Source organism: Cololabis saira, chromosome 14, assembly GCF_033807715.1.
Source record: "Cololabis saira isolate AMF1-May2022 chromosome 14, fColSai1.1, whole genome shotgun sequence".
NCBI classification, from domain to species: Eukaryota; Metazoa; Chordata; class Actinopteri; order Beloniformes; family Belonidae; genus Cololabis; species Cololabis saira.
In genome coordinates, this window is record NC_084600.1 from 46,992,881 (window position 1) to 47,014,048 (window position 21,168).

The 21,168-nt window shown below is 44.0% G+C and overlaps 1 protein-coding gene across 4 annotated transcripts in view; it reads right to left on the minus strand.

Annotated features, from left to right (window-relative positions):
* Positions 1 to 8,425: 8,425 nt before the first annotated feature.
* Positions 8,426 to 21,168, minus strand: part of LOC133460144 (arfaptin-2-like) — a 48,501-nt gene continuing 35,758 nt past the window's right edge. For all 4 annotated transcript variants that reach the window (XM_061740703.1, XM_061740702.1, XM_061740701.1 and 1 more), the window contains 2 exons: positions 11,738 to 11,984; positions 8,426 to 10,680 (listed from right to left, as the gene is read on the minus strand). In XM_061740703.1, the coding sequence (XP_061596687.1) occupies positions 10,510 to 10,680; positions 11,738 to 11,984 (418 nt within the window). In that variant the 3' untranslated portion in view covers positions 8,426 to 10,509. The remainder of the gene's footprint in view (positions 10,681 to 11,737; positions 11,985 to 21,168) is intronic.

A 21,168-nucleotide genomic window follows, 5' to 3' on the forward strand; every position in this document is an offset into this window, starting at 1 on the left:
GACGTTTGCACGCAGAGACGTTTGCAGGCAGAGACGTCTGCACGCAGAGACGTCTGCATGAGCCTCGTCGTGATGACGCCACATTGTAAAAGGTTTGGAGCCTTCTTCCTAAAATCTGAGCTCTTTTTTCCCCTCAGAGAACCTTTACAGCCCTCACAGTCCAGCCTCTGCAGAGGAATCTCCCAGGAGTTTTCACTTTTCACACACACAGTTACACAGACACACACACACCTGCTCTCTCACCTGTATAGAATAAAATAGATCTTTATTGTCATTATCACCAGGTACAACGGAATTAAAAGTGCTCTCCAGTCAGTGCATCATATATAAACTAAAATAACTAAAAAATAAATAAAATGAAATAAAAAACAAAAAAACATTTGTTTCATTATGCACTTCTAAAAAAAAAAGTGGAAATGTTGATAAAAAAGTGGAAATGTCGATAAAAAAGTCAAAATGTCGAGAAAAAAGTCAAAATGTGGAGATTAAAAAGTAAAGGAAAAAGGAAGAAAAAAAGGAAAAAAAAGAAAAAAAAAAGGTCAAACATTTTTGAAAAAGCTCCAGGAGCCACTAGGGCGGCTCTAGAGCCACATGTGGCTCTAGAGCCGCGGGTTGCCGAGCCCGGCCTAAGCCAAGGTCCAGAGAACGACCCCCTGAAATTAAAAGTGTTCTCCTGTCAGTGCATCATATATAAACTAAAATAACTAAAAAATAAATAAAATGAAATAAAAACAAAAAAAATAAAATAAATATATATCTAGACACATTCACCCTCCACACACACATCAACACACGGACATTACAAGAACTTTTATCAACATACAATATTTTTTTTGTTATTGCACATTAGCTCCTGTTTTCATTGGTTATTGTTGTTGATAAAAGCTGTTTGAGTCCGTTTGTCCTCGTTTTCATGAGTCTGTATCGTTTCCCAGAATGCAGCAGTTCAAACAGTGAGTGTCCGGGGTGTGAAGTGTCTTTTATTATATTTTTTTATAAGCCCCCCCCTCACACACCGTTTTGAGCGCAGATAATGGCAGGACTCCCTAGAGGGCAAAAAATGAATTTAAATGCAGTAATTTAAATATCCACTAGAGTGCAAATAAGTTATTTTAATGCAGTAACTTACATGTCCACTAGAGGGCAAATAAATGCATTTAAATGCAGTAATTTATATATCCACTAGAGGGCAAATAAATGCATTTAAATGCAGTAATTTATATGTCAATGGCTAGTCCTAATTCAGTTTTAGAGACCTGGACTGGTCCAATAAAACATCATTGAATTTTAGGGGTGTAACAATATATCGTGGCACGAAATTTTGCGATACAAAAACGTCACAATACGTGTCGTGGAGGTGACAAAGTGTATCGCGATATTGGGTTATTAATATTAATCTATTGTGTTGACTATGAACGCGCATCCGAATGCGCCTCGACCCGCGGACCAAAATCTTCCTCCGCTCAGAAGAAACTAGTCCCATTTTGTGGTCCTGTTTTGAGGTCTGAACTTTTACTGATGTAAGGCTGGTGTAGAGTTAACCCTAACCTTATTAAATTAAACATTTTACTGATGTAAGGCTGGTGTAGAGTTAAACCTTATTAAATTAAACCTTTTACTGATGTAAGGCTGGTGTAGAGTTAAGCCTTACCTTATTAAATTAAACCTTTTTGGGGTGGTGAGTAGGATAAACACGGGGAAACTTCTGCTGAGTTCCAGTGTACTTTAATTAGACCCTCCAGAAAAACGCGGGCAAAAATCCTTGATTCCGCGGACTAAAATCCTTTATTCCGCGGACTAAAATCCTTGATTCCGCGGGCTAAAATCCTTGATTTTGCGGGCTAAAATCATTGATTATGCGATTAAATGTGCAGGTTTTTTATGTGCTTTTATGCGGTGAAATTGCGGAATATGCTGTAAATTGCGGAATATGCGAAATATGCAGGAAGTTGCGGATTCGGCGCTGAGCTCTTCCCTCTTAAATTCAGCGGGTCGTCTGATCTGAGGTCGTAAGAGAAAAAAAAGGAGAGCGCGGGTGGAGAGGAGAGACGCGACCGGCCCGGGGGCCGGCCGCCTCTCTCCTCTCCACCCGCGGCTCGGTGCTCGGGTGATTGCCGGGCGCACCGGCGCGACGAGGGGGACAAGACAGCCCCCCCCAAGACAGCCCCCCCCCCCCCCCCCACGCGTCCGCCGCCACTATCCCCCAAGTGGATGGGAACGTGCGTCCGCCTCCGCCGGCCCTCGCAGGCGCAGTGGTGCGCGGTCAGCGCGGATCCTGAGTCCACCGGCAGCCGCGCCCACCGCGCAAGCGGGGGGACTCTTTTTCCTCTCACCCCCGCGGGGGAGAGCTGCTGTTTGGGGGGTGGCGGTTTCTGTGAGGGGGGTGCGGAGGTCCCCGGGCGGGTCCCGCACGTCGCGACCGGGCGTCCCGATATGTCACTCACAACACTTCCCCCTTTTTCCAAACTTTATGCGAAAATGTCGGCGATGATGCGGTGAAATCAAGCGAGCCCCGCATAATTCGCATATTCAGCGCGGACATATGCAATATTAACCCCAGTAAAAGTGATTTTTCTGCACCAGACATTGAAATCCACGGAAGGTCTGTAAATCCACGGACAGCCGTGAAATCCGCGAAAAATTCCGCGATCACGGAATCGCGGATTCCTGGAGGGTCTATTTAATGTCCCTCAACAGTGTAGGATTTTAGAACATCAACACAGCACCTAGTGCCGTACTGTGGCGTATCACTCCGCCCAATCTAAAACAGACTAATCACTACAGATAAACTAGTCCCTGATTTACATCACAATATAATGAATATATTTATAAAATAATGAAATAACCTTCTTAACAAAAATAAATCTCTTACACTTATAAGGTGAGCATGAATCAATCTTTTTTATGATGTAAAATTGTATGTATTTATTTACTTTTATTTATTTAATTTTAGTTGTTAAATTTCTGGAAAAGAAAAAAGTCAAATCATAAATGAGAGAAACTATTCAGTTTGTGTCTAAATATTAGTACTTGTATGAAACTGAAGATCATAATGCAAACCTGACATTTACTTTTAGTTCAGTTTGTGGAAAATGGTTGGCCTGGCTTTCTCTTTAAAACTTAAACAGTTATAAAGCATTATAAACTGTAACAATAGGGCAAACGCACAGTATTGTTTTGTATTTTGTGTCTTTCAAATAAAAGACCATTTTTTCCAGTCATATGTTCCTCATTCAAGGTTGTTAAAAAGATACTGCTATAATATCGTATCGTATCGTTATCGTGACCTCAATATCGTGTATCGTATCGTATCGTGAGATTAGTGTATCGTTACACCCCTATTGAGTTTGCAGACGACACCTCGGTATTCAGCTACACCATCAATCATCAAATCACCAACACGGAGCATCCATTTCTCTTTAAACTGATAAGTTCTAGTCCTGATTCAGTTTAGGGACCTGGACTGGTTATTGTTTGTGTCTCTGCCTGTTCTTATTTCTGTTTGTTTGTTTTCTCTCTTGCAGATTCCAAAGGCTTGTAGCTCGTTGTGTGTTTTCCTGTTTCTCTCATTTCAGACTTGCAGCAGATGACACTGCCCCCCCCGATCTCCCTCAATCGTTAAACTTAAAAAGAAACTTCATACTATGACGAGAACACTGGCTTATCGGCTTCTGGCCTGTTGTTGCTGCTACGTCTGAAGAAAAGGAAGACGGACGAGGAGATTTGGGACGAACAGACGGTTATTTTCTCTCTGGAGTCTGGAGTTGTTCCTGTCACGTTAAAAGGTTCCAGGAGTTGTTCCTGTCACGTTAAAAGGTTCCAGGGATGTTTGCTCGGTCTCTTAATGGCTTTAAAGGCCGGAGGACATTTATCTTCCCCGGGTTTGGAGAACCAGCTGATTCTGCTGAGATAAAACATCAGAAAAACCTGGTTATTAGAGTAAATATCAGCGAGGAGTCGTCTCCTCCGACACGGACGGGATTTATTCACTTTTATCGAGTCCCCTGGAAGCCGTTCGTCGTTAGTTTCTGCTCTAATGTCACGAGTTCGGGAGGATTCGTCCCTGGAAGAGCAAGTGGGCTCCGGAAAGTTTGATGCTTTTGAAGGTTTGAGAGTTAATCATGTTAGGTTGCTGGTTCAGGTCCAGGCAGCAGCAAGGCAGCAGCGGTGGAAACACCGTCGGTAGACAAAGAACAGGACGGAATAAACCTGATTAAATCAAAGTTTCCTTCCCGTCTTCAGAGGTCGATCGACCGCCTCACGAACGCCTGGTGTTTCTGAGCAGCTAATTACAGGCTGCCCTGCCCTGGAACCCTTGAGCCAAGCCCGCTGGGGTCCAGACCGTCACCTCGGGGCGTCTCTGGTACACGGAGAAGGAAAAGCTGCTCAAACAAAGCTGGCACAGAAAAAAGGAAGAGTTGATCCAAAACCAACAATGAGACGATGAAACCAGCATCCCTGACCTCGTCAGGGGGCAAACCGTAAGATTGATAACTCTGCTCACGCCTCTGGGTAAAGTTTGACAACCTTATTTTTTTGTCAAGGCCCTGACACACCAAGCCAATAATCGGCCGTCGGGCCGTCGGTGAGCGTCGGTGCGTCTGTCGTTAGTTTCCCCGGTGTGTCCCACAGGTCAGGCGCCCGTCGGCAGCTTTTCAGCCGATTCAACATGTTGAATCGGCGTCGGACGTCGGTCAAACAGCTCACTCTGTGATTGGCTGTTCCCAGAATTTCCCAGAATGCTTTTCGTCGTCATTTGCGGACTGAATCAAAAAAAGCATGCCGGACATTTCTTATGAATAAAATCAATATTTTGAGTTAGTTTCTGCAAAAAAATGCGTTTTGATTACATTTCTAGCGAGAAATATATATTTTACTTTCATAATATTCACTCAGTGAATGTACATAATCACTGGCTTGGTCGTTGTAGTGAAGTCTTTTTCAAACTTCGCCAGAATAAAGGCTGATTTATGGTTCCGCGTTACACCAACGCAGAACCTACGGCGTAGGCTCTGCGTTGATTTAACGTGGAACCATAAATCAGCTCCAGAGCCGGCAGGCAGAAATCCCAAAATTTTCGTAGCAAATTTCTTAACAGGCGTAGCTACAACTGTTAGATTTCATCTATTAAACCAACATTTATCTTCTTAAATGATTTATTTCAGCCAGCCATTTATTTTAATTCTCCACAGAGCTGCAGGTGGTTGTGCCGTCTGTTTTGTATTGCACTTGTGTTTTCTCAATAAAGCTTTGAAAAAAAAGCGCTGTCCCCCTCCTTGAGCCCCTGAATACAGACTAGCGCCGCCTGCTGGTGTGGAGGGGAATTACCTCTCACGCATGTGCAGAACGTACGTGCTAGTCAGGCCGTCGGGTGTCGTCTTTTCAGTGTGTTCAAAGAGCCGACACAGCCCGACACAGGCGACGCGAGCCGACACAGCAGTCGGAGAGCGGGGGAAGTCGGGTTGGTGTGTCAGGGCCTTTAGAAGGAACCCCTAGGAGGAATAATAGGGTGTTTCATCTTGGATTGTTTTGCTGGTGACCACTGGAGGCGCTGTGACATTCAAATACTCAATTCATGCATATGGTCACAATAATGGTCCAAATGTACAGTTTATGCAAAATCTTCAATGTTCAAGATTTTATATTTAGGAAAATGGATAAAACATCAATTGAAAAACATTTTTTTTAATTGTATTGCTATATTTTGTCCAATATTGGTTAAAAAATATGACTTTTTTATAGGCGTTTTTAACACACACATAAGCATCTTTTTTTTTTGCAGTGAAACACATTTTCTATGAAATGTCAAAAACGTCTATAAAAAAGTGATATTTTGTATCCAATATTGGCTAAAATATAACAATATGATTCATAAAGGCTTTTTTAGTATTGTTTTATCTATTTCCTTAGATAGAGAATCAACAATGAGAATCTGCATGTGAGGTAAAATATCAGTCCTGGTTATTTACATTCCCTGCATCTTTCCTCCCAGAATCCTTTGCAGGTCCCCCAGACCTGAATGGACCAGGGATGTTTGGAACCAGAACAGGAACCAGATCCCAGAGACTGTGACGGAGGCTGGAGTGGGCGGGGCTTGCTGGGGTCGTCACGTTGACCTGAAACACTAAAACCAGACCAGGACCGGAGGACGAGGTCCTGGACCGGCTGGTCCCCCCTAAACCTCCTGCAGTCCAGATCCTCTCTGGACCCGTTACCCTTTAGTTCTCCGTCCAGACTGAGAACTCCTGCTCTGATCTTACTGATCGTTGCACATGTTTGTGTATTACAGGCTGGATGTTTCACTTCTGCCTTTGACGTCATTCTCTTATCACTTTTAAGCCTGAATGTTGCAGATGAAGCGTTTCTTACGAGCTGCACAACAGCAGTTCAGGTTCTAGCAGAACGTACATGAGCGTCCGGAGCTCGGAGTCGGTGACCGATGTCTTCATCAAGTAGAAACTGAGCTGCTCTGAAAAAGATCTTTATTCTTTTTCTCAGTTTTCTCTGATCAGCTTTGTCTCTGTTTCCAACTGACGTGGTGATTTCCTGGTTTTAATTTTGGGTTTGGCGCCATCTGGTGGACGGAGCAGGAACTACAGGACCTTTTTTTCGTTGACAGATATATACAGAAAAGGTACAAAACTTCAGGATAAAATGCAGTTACAAATTAAGGACAGTAAATTATATATAAAAATAAAATAGAAATCTTGAGGTTTAAGGAGGGGTTTGGGGTTTATTTCTGTTTAACACTGTCTGAATACGATATTAATATAATATATATATTAATATAGCTTTGAGAACAATTATATTTGGACGTTGCCAGCAGATTTACTACAGTGAATATGATATTTAGCAATAATTAAGAGAGGGTTGATTAAATATACTTTGTCTGGGCTTGTCATATCATTTTCTGATAAACCAAATAGAACATGTTGAATGCTGAACTTAAAGGAAGAATCAACTTTAGCATTTATAAAGTTATTAAGGGTGTGTGACTCAATTTAGATGAAAAACCACTGCCCAAAACTTGCACTTTTGTGCAAAGTTAGTGGAAACACGAGACGTGAGTAACAGGTGAGTTCGGGAACGACCTGAGTCAGGAATGACTTTCCTCTTTTCCAGTAAAAACTCTCTCCTCGGCAGAATTCCAGCTCAGTGGAGGCTGAAGAACAAACACTAACTAACACTAACGAGGAGCAGAAACCTTCTCCAGCGGACGGTCATTCAAGGGGCTTTACATCAACATTAATTTATCAATAATACTTGAGATCTCATTTGAGTCTCTACAATTGAATATGTTAAATGGGGAATAACAACCATCAATATAACTGAGGGGATTTGTTTTTTTTTTTGCAAGCGAAGGACCCACATTTACAAAAAACTTCTTAGGCATCAGACCTTATAATTGGACCACTTTTTAAATGATGTCCTTCAACTGAGGATTGAAAACTGGCCAGGAAGCCTGCAAAGGAGGCAAGTATGTTGTGCACCATGGAAGAGTGCCGCATGTTGTTAAACAGACTGTGAGTTCAATTCCCGCCGGACTTCTTCATCCAGTTGTCTTTAAGTAGAACTAAATCCACTTATAGAGTTCAACACTCAAAATGAAAAGATAAATGCACTAAGAGAGATGTCTTCCCCCAAGGTTACTAGTGGTGTGGAGGGTTTGCTCAGGGCTATAAGGTGCCAATGAAATGGTGGTACATGCTGGTTCAAACCCTCACAATCTGGAGAGGTAGAGGCATCTGACCTTATACCTGGACCACTTTTAAAATTACGTCCTTCTACTGACGATTGAAAACTGTGTGGAGTGTTTGCTCACGCCTTTAAGGCGCCAATGAAAAGGTGGTGCATGCTGGTTCAAACCATCCTCAGTATCTTAGGCATCAGACCTTATAATTGGACCACTTTTTAAATGATGTCCTTCAACTGAGGACTGAAAACTGGCCAGGAAGCCTGCAAAGGAGGCAAGTATGTTGTGCACCATGGAAGAGTGCCGCATGTTGTTAAACAGACTGTGAGTTCAATTCCCGCCGGACTTCTTCATCCAGTTGTCTTTAAGTACAAATCCACTTTTAGAGTTCAACGCTAAAAATGAAAAGATAAATGCACTAAGAGAGATGTCTTCCCCCAAGGATACTGGTGGTGTGGAGGGTTTGCTCAGGGCTTTAATGAGCCAATGAAAGGGTGGTGCATGCTGGTTCAAACCCTCACAATCTGGAGAGGTTTTTTCATTTTGAATGTTGAAGTTTAATATATATATATATATATATATATATATATATATATATATATATATATATATATATATATATATATGTATATATAAAAAAATCATCTATAAATCTTCCAAATGTTGTGTTTGCTCAGCAGAACAAACTCCAGAGTAAAGACAAGAGGAAACTAAAGAAATTACAGCCACAGATTATGAAAACGTGTACTTTTAATTTGTGGGACTTTCAATCGATCAATAATTTGTACAGGACAGGATCAATAATCAGGACAGAATCAATAATCAATAACAGCTGGGCTAGAAAACGTCCGACGGTACAGAAATAAAACATCTCGTCTTCAGAAAGACTTTTTCACCAGATTCTCTTCCGTTTATTAAAAAACAAACACATGATTCATCAGAGTCTCTATTGCTTCAGTCATGAAGATCATCAATAATACATGTATTGATCTGATTATTGTCCAGTTATTGATCAGGCTCCTCTGAAACCCGTCGGCTCGTCCACTTCCATCCATCAACACGGAAGAAATCCAGCGGGACGTTAAGACGTTAAGACGTTAAGACGTTAAGACAAAACCTACGGAAGAGAATCAGGGCAGGAGGAAAATAAAATCATATTTTAGAGGGAGATTATTTTTCATTATGCACTTCGAGAAAAGTCAAAATGTCGAGAAAAAAGTTGAAATGTATTTCAATTTTATCCTCAAAATTTCGACTTTATTCACAAAATTTCAATTTTTTTCTTGAAATTTCGACTTTTTTCTACACAATAAAAACAAATCTTCCCCTCTCAAATATTCTCTTTTGGCCCTGATTCTCTTCCGTTTAAACCAGTTCTGGAGTCAGACGATGATTGATCAGACGATGATTGATCAGACGATGATTGATCAGACGATGATTGATCTAAAACATCGTCCAGACTCTGATTCTCTAGGTTTGATGATCCAACATTAAAGGTATTGTGACATAATTTTTAAAATGCTTTTAACACTATTAAAAGTCTTGGCCAACATCCCTCAAATGTGTCTAAAAGGGTGTAACAAGAAAAACTTCACTCCGGTACTCCATTCCTGGCTTTTTATGACGGTGTTTTTTTCGCAGTGAAAAACGCGTCCTTTTCCCCCTTTCCTGTCAATCATTGCCACATTGCCACATTTCCCACGCCCGCCGCTCGGACGGGGATTCGGCGCTGAGCTCTTCCCTCTTCGCTCGCCGCTACTGAGGGAATCCTTGTTAGTTTCTTTTCCTCCGCTTAGTCATATGCTTAAATTCAGCGGGTTGTCTCGTCTGATCTGAGGTCGTAGGCGAAAAAAAAAGCAGAGCGCGGGTGGAGAGGAGAGACGTCTCTCTCCCTCCAGCTCAGTGCTGATGGGCAGGGAGCTGGGTGGAGGGGGCGGCGATTTAGCGGGTCTATACGTAACGGTCCGCCACCAAACCAGGTGCGCCGTTTTTGCACAATTATGCGGAAATTCCCAGAAAGCACACAATACACGGAATGTTAAAAGTTTGTTTTTTTTTGGGTGTAATTGATGTCAAGACACCCAACTAAACTAAAAAAATCAAGAAAAATTTTTTTTTCATGTCACAATACCTTTAAGATGATTAATGAAGATGATTACGGTAATTAAGATGATTAATTAAGATGATTAATCTCAGGCGGCCAGGAGTCTTCAGTGTGAAGGAAAGGTGACCTTCGTCGGGGTCAAAGGTCACAAACCGAGGATGGACTCTGCCATAGGGAAGTGATGGTTCCCCATCAATAGTTATTGATTATCTAACGGATGAATCCAGTTCAGTAACTGGAAGCTGCGTTTTTAAAGAACTCGGGTCACATTTAACCAATTTTCACGTAAACTTCAGCATCTCTGGATGAAACAAACCGGACTTTCTCCAGGGATCGTTGCATATTTCAATCATATTTCAATCATATATCAATAATATTTCAATCATAAATCGATCACATCTAAGAAAGTCTTTCAGCTCAAATACGTCACACGTTCACGTCCTCCACGCACGTACACAACACTCTCAATGTAAATATATGTATATATATTTAAAAACTAAACGCAACGTTTTCATAAGTTACAAACGGAGATGAAGTTTATTCCAAACTGAAAAAGTTCAGCTCATGGTTGGGGAGAAGTTTTACAGTAGTGTTTAGTGACATCTCTTCTTCTTCTCTTCTTCCCATCAGCCTCGGCGTGGATGAGCCGAAGAGGGCCACATGGGGGGCCCATGGGGGGGCTGAGGGGCCCCCGGGGGCCCCCCAGGGCCCCTCACTGCTCCTCCAGCCAGGACGGGCCCCCCCCGGCCCCCCCGGGGCCCCCAGGGGGCCTCAGCCGGACGTTGAACTGCGCCATCGTTTCCTGCAGCTGCTGCTGGTTCCCGGCGAAGTACGAGGAGACGGCGTTGTGGAAGAGGAGGAGCTGCTTGTGCATCACCTTCACCTGGAGGGAGAGGGGGGGGGTGGTTACCATGACGACAGGTAGCCAGGGCGACGGTTTAGCCGTGGCGACGGTTTAGCTGTGGTGACGGTTTAGCCGGGGCGACGGTTTAGCCGTGGCGACGGTTTAGCCGTGGCGACGGTTTAGCCGTGGCGACGGTTTAGCCGTGGCGACGGTTTAGCCGTGGCGACGAGTTAACTGTGGCGACGGGTTAACTGTGGCGACGGTTTAGCTGTGGTGACGGGTTAACTGTGGCGACGGTTTAGCCGTGGCGACGGGTTAACTGTGGCGACGGGTTAACTGTGGCGACGGGTTAACTGTGGCAACAGTTTAGCTGTGGCGACGGTTTAGCCGTGGCGACGGGTTAACTGTGGCGACGGTTTAGCCGTGGCGACGGTTTAGCCGTGGCGACGGGTTAACCGTGGCGACGGTTTAGCTGTGGTGACGGGTTAACTGTGGCGACGGGTTAACTGTGGCGACGGGTTAACTGTGGCGACGGGTTAACTGTGGCGACGGGTTAACTGTGGCGACGGTTTAGCCGTGGCGACGTGTTAACTGTGGCGACGGTTTAGCCGTGGCGACGGTTTAGCCGTGATGACGGTTTAACTGTGGCGACGGTTTAGCTGTGGCGACGGGTTAACCGTGGTGACGGGTTAACCGTGGCGACGGTTTAACTGTGGCGACGGTTTAGCTGTGGCGACGGTTTAGCTGTGGCGACGGTTTAGCCGTGACGACATTTCAACTTTTTTTTTTCAACATTTCAACTTTTTTCTCGACATTTCGTTTTTTTCCAAATCGGAATCGAATCGGATCAAATCCTGATAATCGATTCTGAATCTTAACAATCGGAGTCGAATCTTGACATTTGTATCGATACCCAGCCCTGGCGACGGGTAACCGTGGCGTTGGGTAACATAACCCTGGCGATGGGTAGCGTAACCGTGGCGACGGGTAACGTAACCGTGGCGACGGGTGACGTGACGCTAGGTAACCATGATGCTAGGTAACCGTGGCGACGGGTAACCGTGACTCCACGTAACCGTGACGACGGTCCACCCACCTTGTTCTCCTCCAGGAACTTGAGCTTGACGATGACGTCGGAGCGAAGACGCTCGTACTTCTCCTTGTGGACCTGGAACTGCTGCTGGGCGGCGTCCATACGCGCCATGGCAACCGGGTCCCTGGGCGCCATGGCAACCACGTCCCTGGGCGCCATGGCAACGCCGTCCCTGGGCGTCATGGCAACCGCGTCCCTGGGGCCGAGACTCAGCACCTCCAGGTCGGACCGGTAGGCGTCGAACTCCAGCCTGCACACACATGTTTACATCCCATAATAAACTCCAGCCTGCACACACATGGTTACATCCCATAATAAACTCCAGCCTGCACACACACGTTTACAGACCATCATAAGTGCTAGCGTAGCGACCAGGTCGTTGCTGCTGAAGGAGAAAATCTCTTAAACCTCCTTTAAGACCCTTTAAGTTCCTGGATCAGAGGTCAGAGGTCAACACCCCCCCATATGATTTGAGAAGTTTAATGATTTTAGAGAATTCAGCGATGGATCAAACCTGCAGTAACTATTTTTGCCACCTGGGGGCAGCAGAGGACTCAGTGAGTACATTAATATTATTAGGGCCCGAGCACTTGCAGTGCGAAGGCCCTATTGTATTTGCAGGAATTTTTATTATTATTATTATTATTATTATTTTCCTGACAAAGTGAAGGCCTTTTTGCCCCCCTTAACATGCCCAAAAAGTCACCAAATTTTGCACCCTAGTCAGGCCTGGCGAAAAATTTGATATTTAATGGTTTGCATTAATGGGCGTGGCAAAATGGCTCAACAGCGCCCCCTTGAAAACTTTGTGCCTCAAGCCCCACGATACGGTTTGACGTACATGACCGAAAATCGGTACACACCTGTATCATGGCGCAACTGAAAGAAAAGTCTCTTGGCGTCATGCCCGAAACCGAACAGGAAGTCGGCCATTTTGAATTAGTCGTGTCATTTTGGCTAAATTTATGCCATTCCTTCGAAAGTTAATTCAGCCCGAACCGTAACGTGCCCCCAAGTGTGTTATACATCAAAATGTGCGTCTCCATCCTGCGACAACACGCATTACTTTTCTCTTTCAAAAGCGTTACCGTGGCGGCGCTAGACGCCAAAAAGCACGCCCACCCTTCATCTGATTGGTTCAGACAGAAAAAACTTTGTGCCTCAAGCCCCATAATACGGTTTGACGTACATGAACGAAAATCAGTACACTCCTGTATCATGTCGCAACTAAAAGAAAAGTCTCTTGGCGCCATGGCCGAAACCGACCAGGAAGTCGGCCATTTTGAACATTCTGAATTAATTGCGTAATTTTGGAGCAATATATGCCATTCCTTCGAGAGTTAATTCAGCCCGAACGGTATCGTGAACCCAGATGTGTTATACATCAAAATGTGCGTCTCCATCCTGCGACTACACGCATTACTTTTCTCTTTCGAAAGTGTTACCGTGGCGACGCTAGACGCCAACAAGCGCACCCCCCCTTCATCTGATTGGTCCATATTTGATAGTTCCCCAAAAGTCACCAAATTTTGCATGCAAGCCAGGCCTGGCGATAAATTTGATATTTCATGGTTTGCATTAATGGGCGTGGCAAAATGGCTCAACAGCGCCCCCCGGAAAACTTTGTGCCTCAAGCCCCACAATACGGTTTGACGTACATGCACGAAAATCGATACACACCTGTATCATGTCGCAACTTAAAGAAAAGTCTCTTGGAGCCATGGCCGAAACCGAACAGGAAGTCAGCCATTTTGAATTAATTGTGTAATTTTGGCGCAATTTATGCCATTCCTTCGGCAGTTAATTCAGCCCGAACCGTAACGTGCACCCAGGTGTGTTATACACCAAAATGTGCGTCTCCATCGTGCGACACCACGCATTACTTTTCTCTTTCAAAAGTGTTACCGTGGCGACGCTAGACGCGAAAAAGCGCACCCACCCTTCATCTGATTGGTCCATATTTGATAGTTCTCCAAAAGTCACCAAAATTTGCATGCAAGCCAGGCCTGGCGATAAATGTGATATTTCATGGTTTGCATTAATGGGCGTGGCCTAACGGCTCACAAGCGCCCCCTAGAATACTTTTCTCTGCCATAACTTTTGAATGGTTTGACATAGAGAGTCGTGGGTGGTGTCATGGGACTCTTTAATGAGTCCTTAAGCTTCGTTGGCCTTAATTAGCCCCGCCCCTTCTTCTGATTGGTTGTCCCGATTTTCTGCTATAACTTTTGAATGGTTTGACATAGAGAGTCGTGCGTGGTGTCATCAGATTCTTTATGGAGTCCTTGACCTTCATTGGCCTGAATTAGCCCCGCCCCTTCTTCTGATTGGTTGTCCTTTTTTTATAATAAAATTGCCGCGAGCCGCCAGTCGCTCTCGCGCTGACTCCCGCTTCCTGATTCAAACGTCTGCCGGCCCCGCCCCCTGACCAATCAGTGGCGAGTAGGGTGATGGCGGCCCCGCCCCCCGACCAATCAGTGGCGAGTAGGGTGATGACGGCCCCGCCCCCCGACCAATCAGTGGCGAGTAGGGTGATGACGGCCCCGCCCCCCGACCAATCAGCTCCCTGTAATGTGGTGACTTCAGAAATATTCCCGGCTCAGCCCGGTTACAACCTTGGCAGAATGGTTACAGAAAAAGTAATAATTTAAATAGTAGGGTTTTACTAATATTTATAACTTACAAATATTTAAAAAATTAGGAAAAAAAAGTTCCAGAATTGTATCGCTATGTTGGTCTGTCCTAAGCCAGTAGGTCAAATAAAAGGAATAGCTGAGACTTAGCTCAGCCAGATTATTGTGGTCTTTGCTGCCAGAGGTTGAGAGTTCAAGCCTGGCTTGATATGCCAAAATTTTTGTCAGCAATTTTTGTGTTTTTTTTACATCAAAATGTTCGTCTCTGTCCTGTGACGACGCACATTACTTTTCTCTTTCCCCTTCTTCTGATTGGTTGTCCCGATTTTCTGCCATAACTTTTGAATTTGAGTGGAGTTTGCGCGCGCAGCTCCTGCGGGGGGAGGGGCTGATGTTCAGCGCGGCCGCCATCTTGGTCGAGGCGCCGCATTGACTGCCTGAGAACGTCGGGCGTGGCCGCCATCTTGGATCGGTATCGCTTTAACTCTAGAGCGTTCACTTCTATTGTGGAAGGAGGTGTCTGCATAAGTAAAATAACTATAACTCACTTGATTTTCAACCGATTTTCACGCGGTTTGCTTTGTTACAAACGGCAGACATGTAGCTATGATACAGGATGCTTGATGTGCGTTAAATATGCAAGCTTTCATGCTAAAATACGTTCTGCAGGTAGTCACACTTCAGGTATACACACACACACACACACATATATATATATATATATATATATATATATATATATATATATATATATATATATATATATATATATATATATAATATATATATATATATATATATATATATATATATATATATATATAATATATATATATATATATATATATATATATATAATATATATATATATATATATATATATATATATAATATATATATATATATATATATATATATATATACACACACACACACACACAGAGAGAGAGACACACACACACACACACACACACAATATACACAATACAAAGTACAGTATAGCATATTAATGAATGTATAAATATATTTGAATAACAGACATAACAAGCTTAAAAACAAAAAACATAACGGATGACAGCATACAATTGTCATAATGGAGAAAAAAAAGAAACATTTGGAAGGAGTGTGTGTGTGAGGAATTGTATATTAGTGTTATAAATTGAAATTATATAATAATGCAATCGCTATGATATATAATTTTACAATATAATACAGTCAAAAATATATGAAATGAAGCAACATACAATGCAATAATACAATATGCTATATTACTGGGTACGCTAATATGAAATAACAACATGTAATATAATATGGTATAATAGATTAATATAATATCATACATTCTGGACCATGAGATACAGCTGTACTGTATGATCGTCGTTCATTTGAGTGATCTGATTTTTTTTTTCATGGTTTGCATTAATGGGCGTGTCCTCACGGCTCAACAGCGCCCCTTAGAATACTTTTTTCTGCCATAACTTTTGAAAGGTTTGACATAGAGAGTCGTGGGTGGTGTCATGGGACTCGGCATTGAGTCCTTGACCATAATTGGTGACAATTAGCCCAGTCCCTTTTTCTGATTGGTTGTCCCTATTTTCTGCTATAACTTTTGAATGTTTTGACATAGAGAGTCGTGGGTGGTGTCATGGGACTCTGTAATGAGTCCTTGATCTTCTTTGCCCTGAATTAGCCCCGCCCCTTCTTCTGACTGGTCGTCCCTTTTTTCTGCTATAACTTTTGAATGGTTTGACATAGAGAGTCGTGGGTGGTGTCATTGGACGCTGTATTGAGTCCTTGACCTTCTTTGGCCTGAATTAGCCCCGCCCCTTCTTCTGATTGGTTGTCCCGATTTTCTACTATAACTTTTGAATGGTTTGACATAGAGAGTCGTGGGTGGTGTCATCAGATTCTGTATGGAGTCCTTGACCTTCATTGGCCTGAATTAGCCCCGCCCCTTCTTCTGATTGGTTGTCCCTTTTTTCTGCTATAACTTTTGAATGGTTTGACATATGAAGTCTTGGGTGGTGTCATTTCTGATATGCTTATGGGGGGCGGTGGCCGTGAGTGCGAGGGCCCGTTCATCGCTGCTTGCAGCTTTAATTATTATTATTATTTTTCTTCTGACAAAGTGATGGCCTTTTTGCCCCCCTTAACATGCCCAAAAAGTCACCAAATTTTGCACCCAAGTCAGGCCTGGCGAAAAATTTGATATTTAATGGTTTGCATTAATGGGCGTGGCAAAATGGCTCAACAGCGCCCCCTTGAAAACTTTGTGCCTCAAGCCCCACGATACGGTTTGACGTACATGCACGAAAATCGGTACACACCTGTATCATGGGACAACTTAAAGAAAAGTCTCTTGCCGTCATGCCCGAAACCGAACAGGAAGTCGGCCATTTTGAATTAATCGTGTCACTTTGGCGCAATTTATGCCATTCCTTCGGCAGTTAATTCAGCCCGAACCGTAACGTGCACCCAGGTGTATTATACATCAAAATGTGCGTCTCCCTCCTGCGACCACACGCATTACTTTTCTCTTTCAAAAGCGTTACCGTGGCGACGCTAGACGCCAAAAAGCGCGCCCACCCTTCATCTGGTTGGTTCAGACAGAAAAAAATTTGCGCCTCAAGCCCCATAATACGGTTTGACGTACATGAACGAAAATTGGTACACTCCTGTATCATGTCGCAACTAAAAGAAAAGTCTCTTGGCGCCTTGGCCGAAATCGAACAGGAAGTCGGCCATTTTGAACATTCTGAATTAATTGCGTAATTTTGGAGCAATATATGCCATTCTTCGAGAGTTAATTCAGCCCGAACCGTATCGTGAACCCAGATGTGTTATACATCAAAATGTGCGTCTCCATCCTGCGACTACACGCATTACTTTTCTCTTTCGAAAGTGTTACCGTGGCGACGCTAGACGCCAACAAGCGCACCCCCCCTTCATCTGATTGGTCCATATTTGATAGTTCCCCAAAAGGCACCAAATTTGGCATGCAAGCCAGGCCTGGTGATAAATTTGATATTTCATGGTTTGCATTAATGGGCGTGGCAAAATGGCTCAACAGCGCCCCCCGGAAAACTTTGTGCCTCAAGCCCCACAATACGGTTTGACGTACATGCACGAAAATCGCTACACACCTGTATCATGGCACAACTTAAAGAAAAGTCTCTTGGAGCCATGGCCAAAACCGAACAGGATGTCGGCCATTTTGAATAAATTGTGTCATTTTGGCGAAATTTATGCCATTCCTTCGAGAGTTAATTCAGCCCGAACCGTATCGTGCACCCAGGTGTGTTATACATCAAAATGTGCGTCTACATCCTGCGACACCACGCATTACTTTTCTCTTTCAAAAGTGTAACCGTGGCGACGCTAGACGCCAAAAGGCGCGCCCCCCCTTCATGTGATTGGTCCATATTTGATAGTTCTCCAAAAGTCACCAAATTTTGCATGCAAGCCAGGCCTGGTGATAAATTTTATATTTCATGGTTTGCATTAATGGGCGTGGCCTAACGGCTCAACAGCGCCACCTTGAATACGTTTCTCTGCCATAACTTTTGAATGGTTTGACATAGAGAGTCGTGGGTGGTGTCATCAGATTCTGTATGGAGTCCTTGACCTTCATTGGCCTGAATTAGCCCCGCCCCTTCTCATGATTGGTTGTCCCTTTTTTCTGCTATAAACTTTGAATGGTTTGACATAGGAAGTCGTAGGTGGTGTCAAGGGACTCTGCAATGAGTCCTTGAGCTTCTTTGGCCTGAATTAGCCCCGCCCCTTCTTCTGATTGGTTGTCCCTTTTTTATAATAAAATCGCCACGAGCCGCCAGTCGCTCTCGCGCTGACTCCCGCTTCCTGATTCAAACGTCTGCCGGCCCCGCCCCCCGACCAATCAGTGGCGCGGAGGGTGATGACGGCCCCGCCCCCCGACCAATCGGTGGCGAGTAGGGTGATGACGGCCCCGCCCCCCGACCAATCAGCTCCCTGTAATGTGGTGACGTCAGAAATATTCCCAGCTCAGCCCGGTTACAACCTTGGCAGAATGGTTACAGAAAAAGTAATAATTAAAATAGTAGGGTTTTACTAATATTTATAACTTACAAATATTTAAAAAAAATTAGAAAAAACAGCTCCAGACTTACATTACTAAATATCGATATGTTGGTCTCTCCTAACTCAGTAGGTCAAATACAAATGAGAACCTGAGTCTTAGCTCAGCCAGAGCGTTCCCGTCTTTGGAGTCAGACATCAGAGTTCGATTCCCGCAGTATCCAGACTTTTTTGTCAGCAATTTTTTTTTTTCTACATCAATATGTGCGTCCCTGTCCTGCAACGACGCACATTACTTTTCTCATTTAAAAGCGTTACCGCGGCAACGCTAGACACCAAAAAGTGCGCCCACCCTTCATCTGATTGGTTCAGAGGGAAAAAACTTTGAGCCTCAAGCCCCATAATACGGTTTGACGTACATGAACGAAAATCGGTACACACCTGTATCATGTCGCAACTTAAAGAAAAGTCTCTTGGCGCCATGGCCGAAATTGAACAGGAAGTCGGCCATTTTGAATTAATTGTGTAATTTTGGCGCAATTAATGCCATTCCTTCGGCAATTAATACGGCCCGAACCGTAACGTGCATCCAGGTGACTTATACCTCAAAATGTGCGTCTCCATCTTGCGACTACGCGCATTACTTTTCTCTTTCAAAAGTGTTACCGTGGCGATGCTAGACGCCAAAAAGCGTGCCCCCTTAATCTGATTGGTCCATATTTGATAGTTTTCCAAAAGTCACCAAATTTTGCATGCAAGCCAGGCCTGGTGATAAATTTGATATTTCATGGTTTGCATTAATGGGCGTGGCAAAATGGCTCAACAGCACCCCCCGGAAAACTTTTCTCTGCCATAACTTTTGAATGGTTTGACATAAAGAGTCATGGGTGGTGTCATGGGACTCGGTATTGAGTCCTTGACCATAATTGGTGAAAATTAGCCCCGCCCCTTCTTTTGATTGGTTGTCCCTATTTCCTGCTATAACTTTTGAATGGTTTGACATGGAGAGTCGTGGGTGGTGTCATCAGACTCTGTATGGAGTCCTTGACCTTCATTGGCCTGAATTAGCCCCGCCCCTTCTTGTGATTGGTTGTCCCTTTTTTCTGCTATAACTTTTGAATGGTTTGACATAGGAAGTCGTGGGTGGTGTCATTTCTGATATGCTTATGGGGGGCGGCGGCCGTGAGTGCGAGGGCCCGTTCATCGCTGCTTGCAGCTTTAATTTTTATTGTTATTTTTTTATTGTTAGTTATAATTTTTATTAATATTATTGTTATTATGATTATTAGGGCCCGAGCACCTTCAGTGCGAAGGCCCTATTGTATTTGCAGGAATTTTTATTATTAGGGCCCGAGCACTTGCAGTGCGAAGGCCCTATTGTATTTGCAGGAATTTTTATTATTATTTTCCTGACAAAGTGAAGGCCTTTTTGCCCCCCTTAACATGCCCAAAAAGTCACCAAATTTTGCACCCAAGGCAGGCCTGGCGAAAAATTTGATATTTAAAGGTTTGCATTAATGGGCGTGGCAAAATGGCTCAACAGCGCCCCCTTGAAAACTTTGTGCCTCAAGCCCCACGATACGGTTTGACGTACATGCACGAAAATCGGTACACACCTGTATCATGGGACAACTTAAACAAAAGTCTCTTGGGGTCATGCCCGAAACCGAACAGGATGTCGGCCATTTTGAATTAGTCGTGTCATTTTGGCGAAATTTATGCCATTCCTTCGAAAGTTAATTCAGCCCGAACCGTAACGTGCCCCCAAGTGTGTTATACATCAAAATGTGCGTCTCCATCCTGCGACAACACGCATTACTTTTCTCTTTCAAAAGCGTTACCGTGGCGACGCTAGACGCCAAAAAGCGCGCCCACCCTTCATCTGATTGGTTCGACAGAAAAAACTTTGTGCCTCAAGCCCCATCATACGGTTTGACCTACATGAACGAAAATCGGTACACACCTGTATCATGTCGCAACTAAAAGAAAAGTCTCTTGGCGCCATGGCCGAAACCGAACAGGAAGTCGGCCATTTTGAACATTCTGAATAAATTGCGTAATTTTGGAGCAATATATGCCATTCCTTCGAGAGTTAATTCAGCCTGAATCGTATCGTGAACCCAGATGTGTTATACATCAAAATGTGCGTCTCCATCCTGCGACTACACGCATTACTTTTCTCTTTCAAAAGTGTTACCGTGGCGACACTAGATGCCAACAAGCGCACCCCCCCTTCATCTGATTGGTCCATATGTGATAGTTCCCCAAAAGGCACCAAATTTGGCATGCAAGCCAGGCCTGGCGATAAATTTGATATTTCATAGTTTGCATTAATGGGCGTGGCAAAATGGCTCAACAGCGCCCCCCGGAAAACTTTGTGCCTCAAGCCCCACAATACGGTTTGACGTAAATGCACGAAAATCGCTACACACCTGTATCATGGCACAACTTAAAGAAAAGTCTCTTGGAGCCATGGCCGAAACCGAACAGGATGTCGGCCATTTTGAATACATTGTGTCATTTTGGCGAAATTTATGCCATTCCTTCGGCAGTTAATTCAGCCCGAACCGTAACGTGCCCCCAGGTGTGTTATACATCAAAATGTGCGTCTACATCCTGCGACACCACGCATTACTTTTCTCTTTCAAAAGTGTTACCGTGGCGACGCTAGACGCCAAAAGGCGCGCCCCCCCTTCATGTGATTGGTCCATATTTGATAGTTCTCCAAAAGTCACCAAATTTTGCATG